We start from the raw sequence: 22,966 nt of genomic DNA, 5'->3' as shown, positions 1-22,966 counted from the left end.
TCCCCCCAGGATCCAGCTCCATGTTTCCCAGCACTCCAGTCTGTATATATGCTCCCCCCTCCCCTTGTTTGTATATTCTCCCACTCCCCTTAGGAGCTGGATCCACGTTTTCCAGCTCTCCAGTCTCTACATTCCTCCCCCCATCCAGTTCCGTGTTTCCTATCTCTCCAGTCCATATATTCCCTCCTCCAGTGGAACCTCTGGTCCCTATATTCTCCCCTCTCCAGGGGACTCCCTTCCTGTCTCCCTCCGGACAGGAAGTCCCCCCCTCCAGTGCCTGCCGGCTGGGTATGAACCCAGCATGGGCAATGCTTAGAGAGCAAGGAGAGCTGGGAAGTGAAGACCAGGACATACAGGACCCTGTAACACAAGGGGGGGGATGGGAGCAACCCAGGGTAGCAAGGATGGCGGGAAAGGCTTTGTCTCTCTGAGCCTGTGAAACTCTCTGCTACTGGGCATTCAGCCTTGGGACCGTGTGCCCTGGGTCTTAGGGAGAGGCAACTCTCTGAACCCAACTGGCCTGGGCTATGAGGGTCCCAGGGATGGGGAAGCTGGGGGCGAGGTGAGGGGATGGGGAGGTCTCCTGCTGAGGCAGGAGATGGGGGCACGGGGCGGGCAGTTTGGGCAGGGATCCAGGCACCAGCTAAGGAAGCAGGTGCTTGGGACCACCAATACCAAGGGGCAGCCCTCCAGCTGCTAGTGGGGCATCAGGTCCGGGTCTTCGGCGGCAGGTCCCCCGCTGAATTGCTGCTGAAGAGTGGAGCAGGGCAATCGCGCTGCCGTGGCTTTTTTGATTGTTTGTTTGTTTTTTGCGCCGCTTGGGGCGGCAGAAAACCTGGAGCAGGCCCTGGGCAGGGCCTGTGGGGCTGGGTGGGGAGAGGAGACCTCTGCTGTGGGGGGCTCCAGGGAGGGGTGTTGAGAGATGACGACGCCCAGTCAGAAGTTAGGTGGTCACAGCAAAACATTTTTATTTCTGGGGCCAAAGCCCCCATATAGCAGTGCAGACCAACAGCCCCCCACCCTTAAACAGAACAGGCCATTGGCCCGACCCTCCAACGAGGCAGGCAGCAGGGGGAGCACAGGTGGGGGGGGGGGCTCAGGCAGAGGAACCCCAGCACCAGGGGAGGTGGGTGTTGTGGGAAGAGCAGGCCAAGAGGGTGGGGAAGCAGCAGGGGAGGCGGGGGTTGAGGCATGATTCTGGCAGCAGGGAAGGGGGACTGGAGAGGAAGTTAACCCTTTATTGACCATTAAGCCCCCCAACTCTGGTTCCTGTCCTGAGGTTCACAATCTTATTATGGGGATCACAGATCAGACCCCAAAATCTCAGCTTCCCTGGGCACGTCTCACTCTGATTTCTGTGGGGAGAAGAGAGTCAGGTAAGAATCACCCCAGGTACTCCAGCCCCAGCCTCTCCCAGCAAGGGAGGCTGGGGGGGCAGGGCAGGAGCACTGGTGGGGTGTGGGGGGGTATTTACCTTGCTTTTCTCTTCGGTTCTGGATGGACAGACTGAAAAAGGAACCAAGACAGAGGAGTGAGACCCTGGCTCAGGAGTGGGGAGGTATATAGGCCTGTCCATGAGGATACAGGGGAAGGTCAGGGGGTGCAAAGCGGAAGAGGGGGTCCGAGGGGAGCGGGGGCAGCGGAGGTCTGGGGGTACACATCCTTCCCAAGGAGATGTGGTGAAGGGGAACAGATGTGGCCTGGGAGGCAGCGGGCTGGTTCGGGGATACCTGGGGGCTGAGGGGTGTAGGGGGTGGCAGTATGAGGGGGCATTGCAGAGGACTCTGGATGGTTGGGAGTGCAATGGAGGGTGGTATGGGGATAGGGACTGGGGATATGGAGGCAGTGGAGGGTTGGGGGCTGTATGGGAGGCAAGGGGGTGAATGGTGGCAGGGCAGCACCTACCCTTGTCCCGGAGGAAGCACTGGGGATTGGGGCATTTGGGGAGAGGGGGTAACATGACGGGCAGTGGGGGGAGGGGAAGTGACACAGTGGGGCACACATCCTTGTCCCAGAGGAGGCGGTGGGGATAGGGGTGTATGGGGAGGGGAAGTGACACGGGGGCGCTGTGGGGGGTGGGGGTGACACACGGGGGGCGGTGGGGGGAGGGGAAGTGACACGGGGGGGCACACATCCTTGTCCCAGAGGCAGCGGTGGGGATAGGGGTGTATGGGGGGAGGGGAAGTGACACGGGGGGGCGGTGGGGGGTGGGGGTGACACACGGGGGACAGTGGGGGGAGGGGAAGTGACACGGGGGGGGGCACACACCTTTGTTTCCGAGGAGGCGGAAGAGCCCATAGAGCAGGAACGCGGCCAGGAACATCCCAATGGCGTCCTCCAGGGAGGGGCCCGTGGCACCTGGGGCAGAGGGGGAATGAGACCGAGAGACACTCCCCAGTCCACCCTCTGCCCCACACCCCTGCTTTACCCCCTCCCCTTTCTCCCCTCCGCCCCCCCACTCCGCTCCCCCTCCCCCGAGTCCCCCCCCGTCCCTGCACTCCTCTCCCATTGACCCCTGCCCTGTCCCCACCTGCCACACGGAGCCGGACACTCCTCCGGGCAGGGGTGGCCAGGGCGGCGTGGGTCACGTGGCAGCTGTAGGTGGCTCCATGGTCGCGGGGCTGCACGGGCGCCAGGCGGGCGAAGCTGCTCAGGCTGTAGGTGCCGTCGGGGCCACGCCGGTGCCCTGACTCCCAGGTCTCAGTCACGTACTCCAGCAGGTCGCCCCCCGCCTCCCCGGGGCCGCGGCGCAGCCAGCTCACCGTCACGTCCAACGGGTAATAGCCAGAGATCTCACAGACCAGCTCGGCTGGTGCCCCAGGGGCCACCGATAGGGGGTCAGGGTGCAGCGTCACCACAGGGGGCTCTGAGGGGAGAGGGGGTTACAGACTGGTCCCATATGGGCCTGTACAGCCCAGCCTGGTGTCCCTCCTCCGCTAGGAGGCATAGACAGAGAGCTGGGGTACAGTGTAACCATGGGGGTGGGGGGAAGCGGGTTCAGAGGAAGAGATGATTTATGTCCTAGTCTGGCCTCCCTCATCTCCTGGGGTCATGGGGTGCAGTGCCACCACCTGGGGCTCTGGGAGGAAGGAGGGATTAGAGACCAGTCCCATACAGCCCTGTATAGCCCAGCTAAGCATCCCCAAAGTCTGTTGTTTCTAGGGGGCGCTGGCTCAATGTGGGGAACTCTGGGACCCCTCCAACTCAGGGAGGAAATATTGGGGTTCACAGCCCTGGCTGTGGGAGCATCAGTTCAGGGGCCCTCCCTAGAATCAGTCATGTATCACTAGCCTGGGGTGGGGGGAAGATACCCGTGGGGTGCAAAGATCGTCTCATACCCACCTCCCCCCAGGCTGGGAGCAGAGGCAGGAGTTCAGGGGGCCTCCCCCAGACTCACCGGTGATGCGCAGCTCCAGGGCCTGCTGGGCGTGGAGGTGGGGCAGGTAGATGGTGCAGATGTAGGTTCCTTCGTGCCGCACCCCAATCCGGGGCAGTCGCAGCGAGACATTGGTGTCTGCGCCCGCCCTCCCCTCCTCCAGGAACAGCTGCGCCCCCTCCTCAGCCACGTGGGCCCGGCCTGACACCCCATCGTAAGCCAGCACCACGCGTCCAGCACCCCGGTACTGGTACCGCCACTCCACCGAGAAGGGGCCAGGTGGTGCTGTGAAACCACAGTCCAGCAGCACGTCCCGGCCCAGGCGGGAGTGCAGGTGTGGGGTGCGGGAGAACACGGACAACACCGCTGCAAGGGGGAGAGGAAGGGGTTACTGCTGTGAGCACCACAGGGACAGTGCTACGGGGTTACTGCTGTGAGCACCATGGGAGCAGTGCCACCAAGGGAGGGGCAGGGTTGTGAGCACCACATGGACAGTGCTATGGCGGGTGGGGGGTTACTGCTGTGAACACCATGGGAGCAGTGCCACCAAGGGAAGGGCAGGGTTGTGAGCACTACATGGACAGTGCTATGGGGGGTTACTGCTGTGAGCACCATGGGAGCAGTGCCACCGAGGGAAGGGCAGGGTTGTGAGCACCACAGGGACAGTGCCACAGAGGTGGGGGGTTACTGCTGTGAGCACCATGGGAGCAGTGCCACAGGGGCACAGTGTTGTGAGCACCACAGGAACAGTGCCACGGGGGTGGGCAGTGCCATGGGGAACAGTTAGGACTGTGAGCGTGATGCCTCAGAGGTAGTGCTTTGAGCACTACAGGAACAGTGGCACAAGGCAGGGCTGTGAGCACCATGGGAGCAGTGCCTTGGAGGAGGGCAGGGCTGTGATCACCACATGGACAGTGCCCTGGGAGGGGTAGTGATGTGAGCAGCACAGCAGGATGCAGGAGCAAGGGAAGGAGCTCGGGGCCCCAAGGAGAGTGGGGGTCCCCACAGCAGGGTTTTGGGAGGAGGCCGCTTCCACCCTACATTTCCAATTGCCCTGGTTACCAGTTGCCATGGTGACTGCTGGTTGCAGGGACATTGCAGCCTCCTCGCTCTTGAGGACAGCGCTGACCCCGTAGCCCCTGGCTGGGGCCTGGATGCTGCTGATGAACCAGGGGCCCCCCAGGCCCAGGGGGCTGCGGTGCTCGGGAGTCAGGCCGGCCGCCCAGGGCACGTGGGCCTCCTGCGGCGTGTAGGCGTTGATCTCACAGGCCGGCAGCTCCCCCTCCTTGGGGTGCCCCCCTGCTGGGAGGGGGACACGGTGCAGGGCCCCTGCAGGGTCTGGAGAGGAGAAAGAAATCAGGGCACCCCAATGCCCACCCTTGCCAGGAGGGGGATACAACGCAGGGCCCCCCAGAATCTGGGGGGAGAGAGATGGGGGGCGGTTGTGGGGCATGGGAAGGAGAATGAGGGACACGCCAGAGAGGGGAGTGGGGGGCACTGGGGGGCAGGGCGGAGGGGTGGGGGAGCGCTTGGGGAGGATGGGGAAAGGAGGGGCTGTAAGAAGCGGGATGGGGGAGCAGAGGGGAGGAGCAGGGTGTGGTGAACTGGTGGGGTAACACTGGGGACAGGTGAGATGTAGGGTTTGTCCTGGGGGGGCAGGAGCGGGCAGCAGGGTGGTAGTGGGGGCAGGCACTGGAGGAGCAGGGTGTGGGAGCCTGGGGGGGGAGGGGGGAAGGACATACCTGCAATGTCAAAAATCATGCCTGGCTCCAGGTCAGGGGGCAGCTCAGGCTCCATCTCGGGGTGCCCTCCTCTCGCCCCCCGCAGCAGCAGCAGAGCCCTGCGCTGGGTCACGGAACTCGGCATCACCCCCACGCCCCCCCCGGCCTCCTCCACGAACCAGCAGCTCAGCCGGGGGGGCCCCGCTGCAGCCAGACACAGAGTGAACCCTAGGGGCCAGGGCCCGGGGTTAGTGGGGACACCAGGACCCCCAAAGCTCCCTGGGACACCGGACTGCTCCAGATTGCCCCCTCCCCAGGGCAGGACCCTCGAGAGATGCCCCTCCCCAGGGATGACCCCTCATCCTCTAAGGGTCTGATTTCTCCCCTGCCCCCCAACCCCAATAATCAGCAGGTGTCTCTACATCTCACCGAGGCCCTGAGCAGCCCCATCACCCCCTCCTCCCGAACACCCTGTGGGAGCACAGCCCCCCCCGCCAGCTCAGGGGCAGCAGGGTGACCAGACAGCAAGTGTGAGACATCGGGATGGGGGGGGGGGGTAATAGGCACCTATGTAAGAAAAAGCCCCAAATATCAGGACTGTCCCTATAAAACCGGGACATCTGGTCACTGGGTGGTGGGGGGAGTTGAAGGCCAGGACTGGGAAAGAACCGTGGAGGGGGAGAGAGCCATGTCCCGGGGGTCACGGGGAGCTGTGTCCTGGGGGGGACCCGTGTCTCGGGGAGGGGTTCACGGTCCCTGGGTGGGGGGAGCTGTGTCCCGGGGGGGACCCATGTCTCGGGGGGAGGTCACGGTCCCTGGGCAGGGGGAGCTGTGTCCCAGGGGACCCGTGTCTCGGGGTGGGGGTTCACGGTCCCTGGGCGGGGGGACCCGTATCTCGGGGTTCACGGTCCCTGGGCGGGGAGCTGTGTCCCGGGGGACCCATGTCTCAGGGGAGTTCACGGTCCCTGGGCGGGAGCTGTGTCTCGGGGGTTCACGGTCCCTGGGTGGGGAGCTGTGTCCCGGGGGACCCGTGTCTCGGGAGTTCACGGTCCCTGGGCGGGGAGCTGTGTCCCGGGGACCCGTGTCTCGGGGAGTTCACGGTCCCTGGGCGGGGGGAGCTGTGTCTCGGGGGGGTTCACGGTCCCTGGGCGGGGGGAGCTGTGTCCCGGGGGGGACCCGTGTCTCGGGGGGGGGTTCACGGTCCCTGGGCGGGGGCAGCTGTGTCTCGGGGGGACCCGTGTCTCGGGGTTCACGGTCCCTGGGAGGGGGGAGCTGTGTCCCGGGGGGGGCAGTTTGCCCTTGCGGGGGGGGACAGGGGTGCCCTGAGGACTGACGGGCAAGGGGGGGGGGTCTGAGGACCGACGGGGGGAGGGGGGATCGCTCCGGGGGCCCCACTCACCGGGCAGGAGCAGGGCCAGGGCCCCCACGGGGGCGAGCGACGTCATGGCGGGTGGCGAGGCCGGGGTGGAAATACCCGACACGCCCCCCCCCCCAGCGCTTCCACTTTCACTTTCCGGGAGCGGGCGGGTCAGACAGACCCAGCCCGGCCCCGGCCCCGCCCCCCCCCCCGCTGGAGCCCAGGTGTCCTGGCCCCGCCCCGCCCCTCCTTCTACTGCCCCCCAGCTCCCTCTGCCCCCCCCCTCCACTGCCCCCAGCGCCTCCTGCCCTGCCCCCAGCTCCCTCTCCCGCCCCTCCCTCCAGTGCCCCACCCCACAGCTCCCTCTCCACTAGCCCCCTCCCTACACTGCCCCCCATCTTCCTGTGCCCCGCCCCCCAGCTCCCTCTCCCCCTCCTTCCACTGCCCCGCCCCCAGCTCCCTCCAGTGCCCCGCCCCAGGTCCCTCTCCTCCTCCTTTCACTGCCCTGCCCCAGCTCCCTCTCCCCGCCCCTCCCTCCAGTGCCCCGCCCCCAGCTCCTCTCCTCCTTCCACTGCCCTGCCCCCAGCTCCTCCAGTGCCCCGCCCCCAGCTCCCTCTCCTCCTCCTTTCACTGCCCCGCCCCAGCTCCTCTCCCCGCCCCTCCCTCCAGGGCCACGCCCCCAGCTCCCTCTCCCCTCCTTCCACTGCCCCGCCCCCAGCTCCCTCCAGTGCCCCGCCCCCAGCTCCCTCTCCTCCTCCTTTCACTGCCCCGCCCCAGCTCCCTCTCCCCGCCCCCTCCCTCCAGGGCCACGCCCCAGCTCCCTCTCCCTCCTTCCACTGCCCCGCCGCAGCTCCTCTCCCCGCCCCCTCCTCCACTGCCCCGCCCCAGCTCCCTCTCCCCGCTCCCCAATTCCCTGAATCGCCCCGCGCCCAGTGAGAATCCCTTCCCTGGCTAGAGGCGCCTTTTTAATTTTTACTCACCTGGCGGCGCTCCGGGTCTTCGGCAGCACTTCGGCGGTGGGTCCTTGGCTTGCTCTGGGTCTTCGGTGGCGGGGCCTTCAGTGCCACTGAAGACCTGGAGCCAGTGAAGGACCCGCCGCTGAAGTGCCACCGAAGACTCGGAGCACTGCCCAGTGAGTACAAGCCCCACATGTTGTTTTTTTTTTTGGGGTTGGTCATCCCTGCCGGGGCCTCGTCGAAACTGTTCGAATTGGGCCCCGCACTTCCTAAAGCCAGCCCTGCCCCGCTCCCTCCCTCCCCTGTCCCCCATCTTCTGCCCTGCCCCCCAGCTCCCTCTCCCCCACCCCCTCCGTCCACTGCCCCCATTTTCCTCTGCCCCACCCCCCAGCGCCGCCTTCCCCCCCCCCCAGCGCTCTGCCCTCGCCCCCTCCCTCTCCACTGTCCCCCATCTTCGTCTGCCCCTCCCTGGCCAGTCCCTATGTATGCACCCTGCCCCTCCTCCCATCCCCTCTAGGTCCTCCATCTGCTGTCTCCCCGCACCCCATTTCTTCTCTCCTCCCAGTCCAGGTCCTGTTCTCTGCTCACCCAGGTCAGACTCTTTGGGGCTCAGGGCTACCACAGACCCTAGTGTGTGACCCCTTCTGGTGACCCACTAGGGAAGCTGCCAGGGGACCCCCTCACCCCCCAGGGGAGGAACCAGAATTCATGCCTCATACACAGAGCAGCCTTGGTCACTTGGATTTATTGGGAGATGAGGGGGGCTGCTCACTGGGAATGCTATCATGGGGGGCAGAATAGAGAGCTGGGTTTCTCATTCCTGGTGGGGCTGCGATGACAGTGGGTGACACTTGGGGGCCTCACTCTGGGGTACAGCCCAGGCCACCCCATGCCAGGCGCCAGACCTCGTTGTGGCGGTCGAACAGCTTCATGGGGCTGCAGAGATATGGGAACAATAGAGTGGGTCAGGGCTTGAGGTGACCCCCAGAACCCACTGTAAAGGGAAATCTGCCCCTGATTCCCTCCCAGAACCAGCTACAAGGGGGAAACCTGCCCTCTCAATCCCCCCTACCCAGCTTCTGGGGTAACAGGAAAACCTCCCCCCCCACTAATCCACCCCAGAACCTGCTGTAAGGGGGAAACTGGGCCCCCATTAATTCCCCTGGCTCCAGGGAAACCTGCCTCCTTTAATATACACACACACACCCCTATCATAGAACTGGAAGGGACCCTGAAAGGTCATTGAGTCCAGCCCCCTGCCTTCACTAGCAGGACCAAGTACTGATTTTACCCCAGATCTGTAAGTGGCCCCCTCAAGGATTGAACTCACAATCCTGGGTTTAGCAGGCCAATGCTCAAACCACTGAGCTATCCCCCTCCTGAACATGCTGTAATAGGAAACCAGCCCCCACTAATCTCCCCCCAGCTCCTGGGGTAACAGGGAAACCTGCACCCTCTCTAATATCCCCTCCCAGGGCCGGCTCCAGACCCCGGCGTGCCAAGCGCGCGCTTGGGGCGGCATTTTGCCGGCAGGGCGGCAGGCGGCTCCGGCGGACCTTCCGCAGTCATGCCTGTGGGAGGTCCACCCTTCCCGCAGGCATGCCAGCAGATGCTCCACCGGAGCCGCAGGACCAGCGGAACCTCCGCAGGCACGTCTGCAACAGGACCCCGGAGCCATGGGACCGGCGACCGCCAGAGCGTGCCCCGCGGCGCGCCGTCCTGCTTGGGGCGGCGGGATTCCTAGAGCCGCCCCTGTCCCCTCCAAACTTGTCCTCCCCCACCGACCCCAGTGTAATAGGGAAATCTGGTCTCCTACCCTCCCCCCAACTTGGTCCCTTACTAACACTCCCCCACTCCGCCAGCTGCTGCTGTGACAGGTAAATGTACCCCATGTAACAGGTAGATTTGTCCCACAATGACCGTTCACTGCCCCCATCTCCCAGTGAAATAGAGAAACCTGTCCCCCTAGTCACCCCTTTTCCCCAGCTCCTGCCCGGACAGGTAAACCTGTCCCCCTAGTCACCCCTTTTCCCCAGCTCCTGCCCGGACAGGGAAACCTGTTCCCCTAGTCACCCCTTTCCCCAGCTCCTGCCCAGACAGGGAAACCTGTCCCCTAGTCACCCCTTTCCCCAGCTCCTGCCCAGACAGGGAAACCTGTCCCCCTCGTCACCCCTTTCCCAGGGAAACCTGTTCCCCTAGTCACCCCTTTCCCCAGCTCCTGCCCGGACAGGGAAACCTGTCCCCCTAGTCACCCCTTTCCCCAGCTCCTGCCCAGAGAGGGAAACCTGTCCCCCTAGTCACCCCTTTCCCCAGCTCCTGCCCGGACAGGGAAACCTGTTCCCTAGTCACCCCTTTCCCCCAGCTCCCGCCCGGACAGGGAAACCTGTCCCCCTAGTCACCCCTTTCCCCAGCTCCCGCCCAGACAGGGAAACCTGTCCCCCTAGTCACCCCTTTCCCCAGCTCCTGCCCGGACAGGGAAACCTGTCCCCCTAGTCACCCCTTTCCCCAGCTCCCGCCCAGAGAGGGAAACCTGTCCCCCTAGTCACCCCTTTCCCCAGCTCCTGCCCGGACAGGGAAACCTGTCCCCCTAGTCACCCCTTTCCCCAGCTCCTGCCCAGACAGGGAAACCTGTCCCCTAGTCACCCCTTTCCCCAGCTCCTGCCCGGACAGGGAAACCTGTCCCCCTAGTCACCCCTTTCCCCAGCTCCTGCCCAGACAGGGAAATCTGTCCCCCTAGTCACCCCTTTCCCCAGCTCCTGCCCGGACAGGGAAACCTGTCCCCTAGTCACCCCTTTCCCCCAGCTCCTGCCTGGACAGGGAAACCTGTCCCCTCCCCACAGAAACCATCCCATCCCCATAGTGTGGTGTGAAAGGTAAACCTGTCTCCTAGTGCCCCCCACAACTCTAGTAACAAATAAACCTACCCCCACCCTCCAGGACCCCATTTCCCCCAGATCCTCGCATAACAGGTCAACTTGATGTCCCCAGTGACACTACTCCAAGCTTCTGGGGTAACTGACAAACCCAGCCCCCTAGGCACCCCCCAGCTCCCAGTGTAACCCTTAAACTTGTCCCTGTGGTACAACAGGTAAACTGGGCCCCACACTGACACTCCTCCCAGCTGCAGCTTGTACCCTGTAAACCTGCTCCCTAGGGACCCCAGCTTCTGGTGTAACATCTAGGGACATGGATGATTCTGTGCCAGCAGGATGGCGGGGGGCGGGGAGCTCAGGGCAGCTCCCAACCCCTAGGGTGATGAGACAGCAAGTGTGAAAAATCGGGATGGGGGGAGTAGGCGCCTATATAAGCCAAAGTCCCAAATATCAGGACTGTCCCTATAAAATCGGAACATCTGTTCACCCCACCAACCGCCCACCCCTTCGCAAAGGCCCTGGGTTTGGGGCCAAGCGCCCAGCCTCCCGCTCCCCACAGCACAGCGCTCCCTACTGAGTTGCTCCCTCGCGGTTTTCCCTGCTGCTGCGCCCCAAGGAACACTGGCCCCTGCTCTGCCCCAGCACCCCAGGGAGGCAGCAGACAGGTCTCCCCCCACCTGTTGTAGCCGGCAGAGTAGTGCCAGGAGCTGTCGAAGTGCCGGGCGTCCCGCCCCAGAGAGGCATCAAGGGCCCGGATGTGGGTCCCTCGATTGGCGTCCGTGAGCCACCCCCCAAAGGAGCGAACGTAGGTGGGCAGAGCAGGGAACCGCTCGATGAAAACCTGGGCCAGACACAGAGAGAGGGTGTCAGCCCCAACCAGGCCGGGGTGTGTGTGTGAGGGGTAAGGGTAGGGGTGGGGGTGGGGGTGTCAGCCCCAGCCAGGCTGGGGTAGGAGTGCGTGTGTGTGTGGAGACGGGTCACAGCAGGGTCAGTGGGGAGCAATGTGGGGGTGGGGGGTCACTCAGGGGATTCCGTGGGGGGGTGTCAAAGCAGGGTCAGTGGGGAGCAATGTGGGGGCAGTGGGGTCACTCAGTGGGTTCTGTGGGGGGGTCACAGCAGGGTCAGCGGGGAGCAATGTGGGGGGAGTAGGGTCACTCACAACAGGCTGGGTGGGCTGCGGGGGGTCGCCCTGCCATGCTGCCGGCAGCAGGAAGGAGATGGTGAACTCCTGCGTCTCCCCAGCAGCCTGGTCCACCCGGGTCAGAACTGGTGACGTCATCGGGATCTTCACACCTGCCGGGTTTGTGTCATGTTTGCTCAGAATCCACATCCCCCCACCCCAGAACCAATCCCCAGCCCCCCTCAACTGCAGCCAGCTCCTGGGGAAGGGTAGAGACCCCCCTTTTCTTCTGTCCCTGTTCTACCAGGGCTCATTAAACATGAAGCAGCCCCAGAGATCCGGGGGGTGGCCCAATCCCCTACGTCCCTCCCCTTAGCCCCTGGGGACCTTGGAGGGAGTTTCTCAGGTTGTTATGGGGTCTCTGAGGGATGGATTATGGGCTATCTGGAGCAATGGAGTTGAGGGGGGCTCTTGGAGTCACTATGAGGGTGGGGGCCTATAGGGACCCCATGGGAGAAGGCTGTGGGGTTTGGGGGACTTGGGAGGGAGAGGGGGCTATGGGTGGAGCAGGGCTGTGGGTGCTCTAGGGGTTCTAGGAGGGGGGTTACATGTGGGGGTCAGGGAGCTGTGGACTCTCTAGGGGTTGGGATCTGAGGCTGGGGGCAGAGGGGTTATGGGGGTCACCTTACCCAACTGGTTCCGGCCCTGGATGTAGCGGAAGAGGCGCCAGAAGCCGGTGGTCTTGGCGGCTGTGTACGTGTTGTTCACGCGGGTGCTGACCCAGGCCGAGGGGGGGTATAGCCGCGCCTGCGGGGGGGGGGAGGGGACAACAGGAGCATGGGGGGGGGTAAGTTCCTTCCCACGCTTCCTGCTCCATCCCTCCAACCCCCTCCCTCCCAGCTTCAGGAGGACTGGCTGGCTCCAGAGGGTGGGGAATGAGATGCGGGTCCTTTTCCCACTATGGGGCACAGGCGCCAGTCCAGCCCCAGGGTGGGGGAACTGGCCATCTCAGGAGGGGGTATTTTAGCAGGTTTTCCCTCCCCGCCCCCCAACTGACCCTCACCTCGTAGTCAGAGCTGTTGCAGATGAGATCAAAGGTGAAACATTCGGTGACTTCCCTGCAGAACTTAGGCTTCTCCCTGCAGAACCAGATGGGGAGTCAGGGCGTACAGCCCCCCTAGGATTGGCCCCATCACACTGGGGGTGCTGTTGCCTCCAGGGGTTTGTGCAAGGATCAATCTCCATCCCCTGAGGCATTGGGGAAGGGGTTTGGGGATGTTCCCTCTACCACCCTCTGCAGTGTGGGGAGAGACCCACTCACCTTTCTCCCCAGACCCCCCGTGCCAGGGCCAGGAGCAGGAGCGGGGCCAGGAGCAGCAGCATCATGGGGGGTGCTGTGGCAGAAGCTGCAGGGAGAGACTCAGGCTGGTGATTAACACCCCCCCGACACCCCTGCCCCCCACTGCCAAGACCAGAGAGCCTGGGGCACAACCTGCCCAGCCTGTAGGTCCCTGCACCCATCAGTCCCCCCAGCCCATCAGGATCAGCGCCCAGGCACACCCCAAATCCCAAGACACCCAGACTCTGAACCCCCCCATCACTCCCTCTCCCCATGCCCCCAGCTGCTACATCACCCTGCAGACTCTTGCGTGGAGAGTTTGGGGTGTGGCCCAGCTCTTCTCATGCGTCTGGGCACCAGGCAGAGACGGGGCTGCTTTTATCCCCCTCCTCACCCCCCCCCACCACGGCAGGTTACATAACCCCATGCCCAGCCCCTTCTGGCCTGGGAATCAGGCATGTGGTTGGGGTTGTGTAACGGGGTGGGGTGTGTGTGTGATATAACCAGCAACGGGAACAGAGCGGAACCTCAGAACCCAGCCTGGTGCTAGGGGCCGCTGTGCGGTGGGGGGCCCTGTTGTACCCACTGTCCCCAGCCTGGTGGGGGGGCGGGGTAGACTGCTGTGGGTGCAAATACGCAGTCTCCCCAGCCCAGCACCAGAGGGCAGTGTGGTGTGAGGGATCCTGGTTGTGCCCCATCACGCAAGCCTGGCGCTGGGCGGTCCTCATGCCATTTTGGGGGGTGCTTTCCTGGAGGATCACTGCCCGAGGGTCCCTCTGCCCATTTGGGGGCCACTGGCACACAATGAGAAGCAGGAGTCAGGCATCAAACAGACCAATAAATATTTATAGACATTAAAAAACCAACAAAGAATCAAGTTACAAAAGAATTGAACGAGACAGGAACTGAGGGGGATGGGGGAGCCCCACTCTGAGCAGAGGCAGAAGTGCTGCACCCAGTTCCTCACCCCCAGGCTGCAGTGGGGAAAACAGGCACAGAGGTGGAGTGGGGGAAGGGCTTACTCCCAAAACAGGACAGAACCCAGGGGTCCCGACTCCCAGCCCCTCCCCCCCTGCTCTAACCCACCAGCCCCCACCCCCTTCCCAGAGCTGGGGAAAGAACCCAGGAGTCCTGGCTCCCAGCCCCTCCCCTCTGCTCTAACCCACTAGACCCCACCCCCTTCCGAGAGCCAGGGAGAGAACCCAGGAGTCCTGGCTCCCAGCCCCCCTGCTCTAACCCACCAGCCCCCACTCCCCTCCCAGCACCAAGGAGAGAACCCAGGAGTCCTAAGGCCCAATCCAGTGACTTCCCCCACTAGCCCAGCATTGGGGTGGGGGGTGCCGTGCATTAGAGGGATCCCTATGCCCCTGTTCAGTTTTTAATGGGGGAATTACTACATCACACACCAAACATCAGGTGCTCCTATCACTGGGGCCTGCACTTCCCCCTGGAATGCCCCCCAGTGGGGCCGGGGGTCATTCACCCCCAGCCCTTGGCAGGGAAGGGGGGGCGTCGTACCTATATTCAGGTTAGCTCTGTGCTTAGGGAGTGGGGGGAGGGTGTTGTACCAAGGAGGAAGGGGGAGCAGTCCCTGGAGGGGGGATATAGAGGGGTGTTGTCCAGGGAGGGGAGAGATGGAGGAAAGGGAGCAGAGGATGCTGTCCTGAGGGAAGTTGGGATGGAAGGGGGGGGGTGCTGTCCCAGAGAGGGACTGGGTGGGGAGGGGAGGAGGACAGAGGCGCAGGGGACCCCACCCCTACTATAGGGCAAAGGGACACTGGCCCTGCCCCCAGGAGGGGATATTCATAGATCCCCAGGCCAGGTCTCACCTGCCCCCCCGCAGAACACAGCCCAGCGACCCACCCGGCACTGGAGCAGCTCTCTCAGCCATCCCATCCTGGTCGGAACACGCCCCCCTTGGCAGCTGCTCCCAGCCTCATTCCCCTCCCTGGTCTCCAGACTCCAGCTGCTGGGCCAAAGGGCCCTTGCATCACAGCTCTGTTCCCAGGTGGGGATCCAGTCACCCCTTCGTCATCTCTGCAAGGCCTGTTCCCTGCACCTTTCAGCATTTGTGGGGCTCTCCTCCAGCCCCTCTCCAACATATCCCCACCTGTGCGGGAGCGCGGGCCCCAGACCTGGGCACTGGAGCCCAGTGGTGGCTGCCCCAGGGCCAGGTACAAGGTAAAATCACGTCCTGCCCACAACTGCCCTCTTTGTACCTCCAAGGATCACACTAGCCCTTTGGCCATAAATTGGGGTCCAGGGGGCACTGGCCCGGGGAGGAGGGGTGAGGGTGGTCTGAGGAGAGTGGGGGTTGCCCCATCCTCCAGAAGGGATAGAGCAGGGGGGCTGCAGGTTCCAGCTCAGCATCAGTCATTACACATACGAGAAAGCCAAAGTGAATCACAGACAGACAGAGACAGGGACAGGACAGACTCACCGACCCACAGGTCAGCCTGCTACACACAGCACAGAGGGACCACACCTCACAAACACCCCCCCACCCCAGTCTCCTTAGCCCATCATGGGCGAGGGAGGTGCCCCCCACCCAGCAAGGGGGGGTGGGCTAGTGTTAAGAGTCCCTCAGGGACCCAGGAGTCCAGGCCCCCCGAGGGTACACAGCTATGGACCCACAACGCCACGGCCCAGGAATCCAGCCCCCACCTGGCCCCGGAAGGGGGGGTGCGGGCACAGAATTCACTCTCCGGGACCCCGACAGAGACTTCAGTCTGTACAATCATCACTGCTTCCTGTCTCACCCCACCCCGAGAGTGTCCTGGCTCCTCGGCTCCCCCCTCCCTGCCCCACAGCATCCTGGGAAGACCGGGCCGCTCCAGGTGGGGAATCCAGTAACTGGCGAGTCTGTGCATCTGGGATGGGGGTGGCATGTCTGTGCCCCAGGGTCTGTCAGGGAGGAGGGGGTGTCCATGTGCAGGGCGGGGGAGGCCATCCGCCACCTGCTCCCCCACTTCACATCTTCGCCCCGCTCCCCCCGCCGAAGCCCAGTTCACTGCGCGGAGACCTCCCGGCAGCCTGGGACTCCCGTAGCACCGCCCAGTCACCCTCCCCTGCTCCGCCTGCCACCACGGGCTCCTTCTTGGGTCCCCCGCCCGCCCCGGCCAGGCGGTGGCGCCGCTCGCAGTGCCCCTTGTGGCGCATGAAGCTGTCTCGCCACATGAACTTCTTGGCGCAGACGTCGCACTCGTAGGGCTTGAGGCCGGTGTGCGTCTTCATGTGCTCGGTCAGGTGGTGCTTCATCTTGAACTTCTTGTTGCAGACGGGGCAGTCGAAGGGGCGCAGGTTGAGGTGCATGTTGACATGCCGGTCACGCATGCTCTTGTGGGAGAAGGCCTTGCCACAGTGACACATGAAGATCTTGTTGCCATCGCCCGAGCCGGCTGCCAGCTGCACAGCCCCGTGCTCCACGGGGGCCTGCGGGGGGAAGACCAGGATCTGGTTGCCCTGCATGTCCATGGGCATGAGGGAGCGCTGGGCAAAGCTGCCGCCGCCACCCGGCCCCTCCTCCAGCCCCTCGTAGGGCGAGGGGAAGTCCTCTGAGGACTCGCAGAAGTTGACCTGCTCCTCCAGCTTGGCCCCAGAGGGCTCGGTCAGCGTACGCACATCACTGATGCTGAGGGGGGGCTCACCGGGGGCCGGCCCCACCTCCACCGGGTCCTCGTCCTCCTCGCATGTCAGCACCAAGTCCTCCTGGGACCGCTCCTTCTTGATGTACACCCACTGCTTCTGGGGCATGATGCTAGGCTGCACATAGGCTGGGCGCCGCCCCCCGCCCCCACCACTGCCCCCATCCCCGCCGCTGTCACTCACGTCATCATCCGTCTCCAGGATGAACTTGCTGCCGCCGGAGAAGGGCTCGGGGCAGCGGGAGGGACCCTTCTCGGCCTGGAAGATCACCTCCTCGTCTGGCCCCTCCGATCCGTCCCGCTCTATGCCACCCGCCGCCCCTCGCAGTGCATACTTGGCAGGCCCGTGCTCCGGCCCCTCACCCGTCTCCCGGGGGCTGAAGTAGTTACTGCTGCTGGGTGACTGGTTCTCGCTGGTGCGGCTGGAGTGGGCACGGAAGGAGGAGGAAGGCGAGGGGCCGGCGGTGCCCCGCCCCTCCTTGAGCAGCTCCGTGCACTTGTCCACGATGTGCCACATCTGCAGCACGCTGCCCACGGTGAGGAAGTTGACGATCTCATCTGAGGCCATGCTCAGCTTGCCGGTATACGCGGACCCCAGCACCGTCTCGAAGGCACCCGGATCCATGACGTTGGGCAGCACGATGGACGTCATGTTCTTCAGCAGCACCTGGTCGTGGAAGTAGGGCGAGGAGGCGGCCAGCACGGCCCGGTGGGCCCGGAACACCCGGCCCTGCACGTGGATGGAGATGTCACACAGCTTGCCCTCCACCCGCTGCTGGTTCAGGTTCTCCAGCAGGGCACTGGTGATCTCAGGGAAGTCCACGTGTACAATGGCACCGCACGCCGGGTCCATGGTGCCGGGGATGCACTGCCTGCGAGAGACAGAGGATCAGAGCTGTGGGGTGCTGGAAGATCCCCCCTCCTTCCTCATATGCTGCGTTCCAAAGATCCCCGGGGCAGGGAGGGGGCCTTCTGTCTGTGGGCCCCCGCCCCAGATCCTGTGATCCAGACCCACCCCAGCACAGGGAGCAAGGCAGGCCCAGGATCTGAGGAGATTCACTGAGACATTTAACCCTTTGTGGAATGGACCATAGGGGACAATTGTGCCCCAGTCCCAACCCCCCAGGGGAGAGCGATTCCCAACACAACACCATGAACTCTGCCTCTGGGACCAACCAACCCCTGCAAATCCATACCGGCCCTCTTGGCATCCGCCCCTCAGACAAGACCTTCCCCCAACTCCTCCACAGCACCACCACCCGCAGCACCCCCAGCACTTGGCCAAGGTCTGTCTGGGCTGTCCAGCGTGTTTGAAAAGAACAGTGAAATACAAGTGTGTCTGGGAATGTGGGGGAGGGGGAGCCCCAGGCAAAGAGACGAGGTTTCCAGGTTGTAGGAGCAGAACCAGGGCACTCTGAGAGAAACTAGGGTGTGTGGGGCACCCATCACACACACACTGAGCCCCCTCCAGCCCCCCTCTTCCCCATCACAATCCGCCCCCCTTTCCTCAGCACTACCTCCCTTATTGCCAAACTGCAGCTTCTCCTCCACACCCTCCCCTTAGCCCCCATTATAACCCTCTAACCAAAAACTGCAATCTCCCACCCATCCCTGCTCCTACTATATAACCAACCCATGCCCAGCTCCCCTTCCCACCCATACCTCTCCATATCCCCTACAGCCTAACTCTACCAGCCCCTGCCCCAGCCCATGACCCCCACACATCCCTGCAGCCCCAAACCTCAGGGAAAAGGGTGAACAGCGACGGGGCCAAATCTGCAGATGATATAAAATTACTCAAGATAGTTAAGTCCAAAGCTACTAAGGGATCTCACAAAACTGGGCGACTGGGCACCAAAATGGCAGGTGAAATTCAATGTTGATAAATGCGAAGTAATGCACACTGGAAAACATAATCTCAACTATACATATAAAATGATGGGGTCTAAATTAGCTGTTACCCCTCAAGAGAGAGATCTTGGAGTTGTGGATAGTTCTCTGAAAACATCCACTCAATGGGCAGTGGCAGCCCAAACCAGTAAAGAATGTTGGGAACCGTTAGGAAAGGGATAGATAACCAGACAGAAAAGGTCATGTTGCCTCTCCATAAATCCATGGTGCGCAGGCAGATCTGGGCGCCCCATCTCAAACAAGAGATATTGGAATTGCAAAAAGTACAAAGAAGGGCTACAAAAATGATCAGGGGGATGGAACGGCTTCCGTATGAGGAGAGAGTAAAACAACTGGGACCGTTGGAAAAAAGACGACTGAGGGGGTACGGCAGAGGTCTATTCAATCGTGAACGGGGTGGAGAAATTGAATAAGCTGGGAGTGGGCGACAGGGGATGGATCACTTGATAACTGTCCCTTTCTGTTCATTCCCTCTGAAGCATCTGGCACCGGCCACCGATAGATGGATAATTGGTCGGACCCAGTGTAGTCGCTCTTATGTCCTTATCATAAAGTAACCCCTGAGCCCCTGCCTGGCTCCCAGCCCCCAACTCATAACTGCCCCTGACACCCCCCCACCCCTCAGGTCATAACCTCTCCCAACCCTGCAACTCTCAGGCACCACCTGATCACAACCTCCGACCAACCTTATACTTCCCTCCTGAAAACTTCACACAGCCCATCTCAACCCGCACAGAGCTGCTTCCCCCCCACTCAGGGTCTGCCTCCTCCCCAACAGACCCCCCACCGTATACCCCACCACAGCTCACTTCCCAGCTGCCCAGTGTCCCTCATGTCATCTCCACCCCCAGCCCTGCTTCCATCTCCTACCCTGCCCCTAACCCCCTGCAACCTCGAAGGGAACTAGTCTCCCGCACAGTGACCCAATCCCCCGCCCGTCTGCCCACAGACCCCTCGGGCCCCTCCCCCCTCATGTCATCCCCCCAGATCCCCCAGATTCTCTGCCCACACACCCCTCGGGCCACCCTACGTGTCCCCCCACAGATCCCCCCGCCCCTCCACCCACAGACCCCTCGGGCCCTCCCCCGATGTCCCCTCCAGCTCCCCGCCCCTCCACCCACACACCTCAGGCCACCCTACGTGTCCCCACAGATCCCCGCCCCTCCACCCACAGACCCCTCGGGCCCGTCCCCCCAGCTCCCCCGCCCCTCCACCCACACACCCTCGGGCCACCCTACGTGTCCCCACAGATCCCCTGCCCCTCCACCCACAGACCCCTCAGGCCCCTCCCCGTCGTCCCCTCCAGCTCCCCTGCCCCTCCACCCACAGACCCCTCCCCCTCATGTCACCCCTCAAAACCCCCGCCCCTTTGTCCACAGACCCTCGGCCCTCCCCACATATCCCCAGATCCCCTGCCCTTCCACTCACAGAGCCCTCGGCCTCCCCCTCATGTCATCCCCAGATCCCCAGATTCTCTGCCCACACACCCCTCGGGCCACCCTACGTGTCCCCACAGATCCCCTGCCCTCCCCCACAGACCCCTCAGGCCTCCCCCTCATGTCACCCCTGCTCCCCAGGCCCTCGCCCCCCCGCGCTCACCCGCCCGCTCGCGCTCCAGGGCTCTCAGGACATCGCCACCATCTTGTTCCTCACCCTCCTCCCCCCAGCCCCCGGCCCCGCCCCTGCCTGGCTTAAAGGGGCAAGCGCCGTCGCCCTCAGGCTGCCATGGGGACACTATCCGCCGACACCCGGCCCTCCCCTTTAACGCGGTCCAACCCGCCCCGCGCGCGGAGTGTGGAGCTCATTAACCCCGTCCTCTTAAAGGGGCAGGCACAGCCGCCGCTCCGCCAACGCCGACCGACACCGCAATTTTGCCTTTAAATGCCGGGCCTTGAAGGAATCATCGCTGCGCAGGCTCTGTTCCTTCCCTGGGAGAAAGTGGCCTCCGACAGCTGCCCTGCTCTTTAACGCCCTCCTCCGTGACAGACAGGGCCGGCAAGGGGCGGGGCCTCCGCAGCTAACCCCGCCCCCACCGGCCCAGCGCGGACAGGCCAGCCCCTTCCCCCCCACACAGAGCCTCCTGCCCTCCAGGCCCCTCCCCCTTAGTGCCCCCGCAGCCCAGACCCCCCCCCCACAGAGCCTCCTGCCCCCCAGGCCCCTCCCCCTTAGTGCCCCTGCAGCCCAGACCCCCCCCCACAGAGCCACCTGCCCCCAGGCCCTCCCCCTTAGTGCCCCGCAGCCCAGACCCCCAGAGCCACCTGCCCCCAGGCCTCTCCCCTTAGTGCCCCCGCAGCCCAGACCCCACCCCCAGAGCAACCTGCCCCCAGGCCCTCCCCCTTAGTGCCCCCGCAGCCCAGACCCCACAGAGCAACCTGCCCCAGGCCCCTCCCCTTAGTGCCCCTGCAGCCCAGACCCCACACAGCCTCCTGCCCCAGGCCCCTCCCCTTAGTGTCCCCGCAGCCCAGACCCCCAGAGCAACCTGCCCCCAGGCCTCCCCCTTAGTGCCCCGCAGCCCAGACCCCCAGAGCCTCCTGCCCCCAGGCTCCTCCCCTTAGTGCCCCCGCAGCTCAGACCCCTCCCAGAGCCTCCTGCCCCCAGGCCCTCCCCTTAGTGTCCCCGCAGCCCAGACCCCCAGAGCAACCTGCCCCCAGGCCCCTCCCCCTTAGTGCCCCGCAGCCCAGACCCCCAGAGCCTCCTGCCCCCAGGCCCCTCCCTTAGTGCCCCGCAGCTCAGACCCCTCCCCAGAGCCTCCTGCCCCCAGGCCCCTCCCCTTAGTGCCCCCAGCTCAGACCCTCCCCAGAGCCTCCTGCCCCCAGGCCTCCCCCTTAGTGCCCCGCAGCCCAGACCCCACAGAGCCTCCTGCCCCAGGCCTCTCCCCTTAGTGCCCCGCAGCCCAGACCCCCAGAGCCTCCTGCCCCCAGGCCTCCCCCTTAGTGCCCCGCAGCTCAGACCCCTCCCCAGAGCCTCCTGCCCCCAGGCCCTCCCCCTTAGTGCCCCCAGCTCAGACCCCTCCCCAGAGCCTCCTGCCCCCAGGCCCCTCCCCTTAGTGCCCCATGGCCCAGACCCCAGAGCCTCCTGCCCCCAGGCCCTCCCCCTTAGTGCCCCGCAGCTCAGACCCCTCCCCAGAGCCTCCTGCCCCCAGGCCCCTCCCCCTTAGTGCCCCCGCAGCTCAGACCCCTCCCAGAGCCTCCTGCCCCCAGGCCTCTCCCCCTTAGTGTCCCCGCAGCCCAGACCCCCAGAGCAACCTGCCCCCAGGCCTCCCCCTTAGTGCCCCGCAGCCCAGACCCCCAGAGCCTCCTGCCCCCAGGCCCTCCCCTTAGTGCCCCGCAGCTCAGACCCCTCCCCAGAGCCTCCTGCCCCCAGGCCTCCTCCCCTTAGTGCCCCCCAAGCTCAGACCCTCCCCAGAGCCTCCTGCCCCCAGGCCTCTCCCCTTAGTGCCCCGCAGCCCAGACCCCCACAGAGCCTCCTGCCCCCCAGGCCTCTCCCCCTTAGTGCCCCCAGCCCAGACCCCCACAGAGCCTCCTGCCCCAGGCCTCTCCCCCTTAGTGCCCCGCAGCCCAGACCCCCAGAGCCACCTGCCCCCAGGCCTCTCCCCTTAGTGCCCCGCAGCCCAGACCCCACCCCACAGAGCCTCCTGCCCCCAGGCCTCTCCCCTTAGTGCCCCCGCAGCCCAGACCCCACCCCAGAGCCTCCTGCCCCCAGGCCTCTCCCCCTTAGTGCCCCGCAGCCCAGACCCCACCCCACAGAGCCACCTGCCCCCAGGCCCCTCCCCTTAGTGCCCCGCAGCCCAGACCCCACCCCACAGAGCCTCCTGCCCCCCAGGCCTCTCCCCTTAGTGCCCCGCAGCCCAGACCCCACCCCACAGAGCCTCCTGCCCCAGGCCCTCCCCTTAGTGCCCCCACAGCCCAGACCCCACCCCCACAGAGCAACCTGCCCCAGGCCTCTCCCCCTTAGTGCCCCTGCAGCTCAGACCCCCAGAGCCTCCTGCCCCCAGGCCTCTCCCCTTAGTGCCCCCGCAGCTCAGACCCCCAGAGCCACCTGCCCCCAGGCCTCTCCCCTTAGTGCCCCTGCAGCCCAGACCCTCCCCACAGAGCCTCCTGCCCCCAGGCCTCTCCCCTTAGTGCCCCACAGCCCAGACCCCCAGAGCCACCTGCCCCAGACCTCTCCCCTTAGTGCCCCGCAGCCCAGACCCCCAGAGCCTCCTGCCCCCAGGCCTCTCCCCTTAGCGCCCCGCAGCCCAGACCCCACAGAGCCTCCTGCCCCCAGGCCTCTCCCCTTAGTGCCCCATGCAGCCCAGACCCCAGAGCCTCCTGCCCCCAGGACTCTCCCCTTAGTGCCCCCGCAGCCCAGACCCCCACAGAGCCTCCTGCCCCCAGGCCCTCCCCTTAGTGTCCCTGCAGCCCAGACCCCCGAGCCACCTGACCCCAGGCCCTCCCCTTAGTGCCCCGCAGCCCAGACCCCCACAGAGCCACCTGCCCCCAGGCCTCTCGCCTTAGTGTCCCCGCAGCTCAGACCCCCAGAGCCTCCTGCCCCCAGGCCTCTCCCCTTAGGGCCCCCGCAGCCCAGACCCCCACAGAGCCTCCTGCCCCCAGGCCTCTCCCCTTAGTTCCCCTGCAGCCCAGACCCCCACAGAGCCACCTGCCCCCAGGCCTCTCCCCCTTCGTGCCCC

General features: G+C 64.6%; 3 protein-coding genes across 7 annotated transcripts; all 3 read right to left on the bottom strand.

Annotated features, from left to right (window-relative positions):
* Window positions 1–840: 840 nt before the first annotated feature.
* On the bottom strand, window positions 841–6,548 carry LOC120394881 (TAP binding protein). Of its 2 annotated transcripts, none has more exons than XM_039519058.1 (8): window positions 6,497–6,548; window positions 5,119–5,301; window positions 4,439–4,714; window positions 3,398–3,742; window positions 2,531–2,866; window positions 2,269–2,358; window positions 1,475–1,506; window positions 841–1,355 (listed from the first exon to the last, which is right to left on the bottom strand). In XM_039519058.1, exons 1-8 carry the CDS (start codon window positions 6,540–6,542, stop codon window positions 1,344–1,346), a joined length of 1,320 nt encoding a protein of 439 aa, XP_039374992.1. In that variant the 5' UTR covers window positions 6,543–6,548; the 3' UTR covers window positions 841–1,343. The 2 variants fall into 2 exon arrangements, with proteins under 2 accessions (XP_039374992.1, XP_039374991.1); XM_039519057.1 differs by having other exon boundaries at window positions 5,119–5,325; window positions 6,497–6,542.
* A 1,591-nt stretch (window positions 6,549–8,139) lies between these two features.
* Window positions 8,140–13,102, bottom strand: LOC120394901 (heme-binding protein 2-like). 2 transcript variants are annotated; one of them, XM_039519113.1, is made up of 7 exons: window positions 13,038–13,101; window positions 12,725–12,809; window positions 12,467–12,542; window positions 12,093–12,210; window positions 11,443–11,576; window positions 10,961–11,124; window positions 8,147–8,346 (listed from the first exon to the last, which is right to left on the bottom strand). In XM_039519113.1, the coding sequence occupies exons 2-7, from the start codon at window positions 12,787–12,789 to the stop codon at window positions 8,271–8,273; spliced, it is 633 nt and encodes a 210-aa protein (XP_039375047.1). In that variant the 5' UTR covers window positions 12,790–12,809; window positions 13,038–13,101; the 3' UTR covers window positions 8,147–8,270. The 2 variants fall into 2 exon arrangements, with proteins under 2 accessions (XP_039375048.1, XP_039375047.1); XM_039519114.1 differs by lacking the exon at window positions 10,961–11,124 and having other exon boundaries at window positions 8,140–8,346; window positions 13,038–13,102.
* An 889-nt stretch (window positions 13,103–13,991) lies between these two features.
* On the bottom strand, window positions 13,992–20,280 carry ZBTB22 (zinc finger and BTB domain containing 22). Of its 3 annotated transcripts, none has more exons than XM_039519052.1 (2): window positions 20,173–20,280; window positions 13,992–17,258 (listed from the first exon to the last, which is right to left on the bottom strand). In XM_039519052.1, exon 2 carries the CDS (start codon window positions 17,237–17,239, stop codon window positions 15,713–15,715), a length of 1,527 nt encoding a protein of 508 aa, XP_039374986.1. In that variant the 5' UTR covers window positions 17,240–17,258; window positions 20,173–20,280; the 3' UTR covers window positions 13,992–15,712. The 3 variants fall into 3 exon arrangements, with proteins under 3 accessions (XP_039374986.1, XP_039374985.1, XP_039374987.1); XM_039519051.1 differs by lacking the exon at window positions 20,173–20,280 and adding an exon at window positions 19,897–19,972; XM_039519053.1 differs by lacking the exon at window positions 20,173–20,280 and adding an exon at window positions 19,901–19,970.
* Between the last annotated feature and the right edge of the window lie 2,686 nt (window positions 20,281–22,966).

Source organism: Mauremys reevesii, unplaced genomic scaffold (assembly GCF_016161935.1).
Source record: "Mauremys reevesii isolate NIE-2019 unplaced genomic scaffold, ASM1616193v1 Contig82, whole genome shotgun sequence".
Lineage (NCBI taxonomy): Eukaryota > Metazoa > Chordata > Testudines > Geoemydidae > Mauremys > Mauremys reevesii.
Note: the sequence above shows the minus strand (reverse complement) of the source record. Positions and strands in the feature narration are given on the sequence as shown.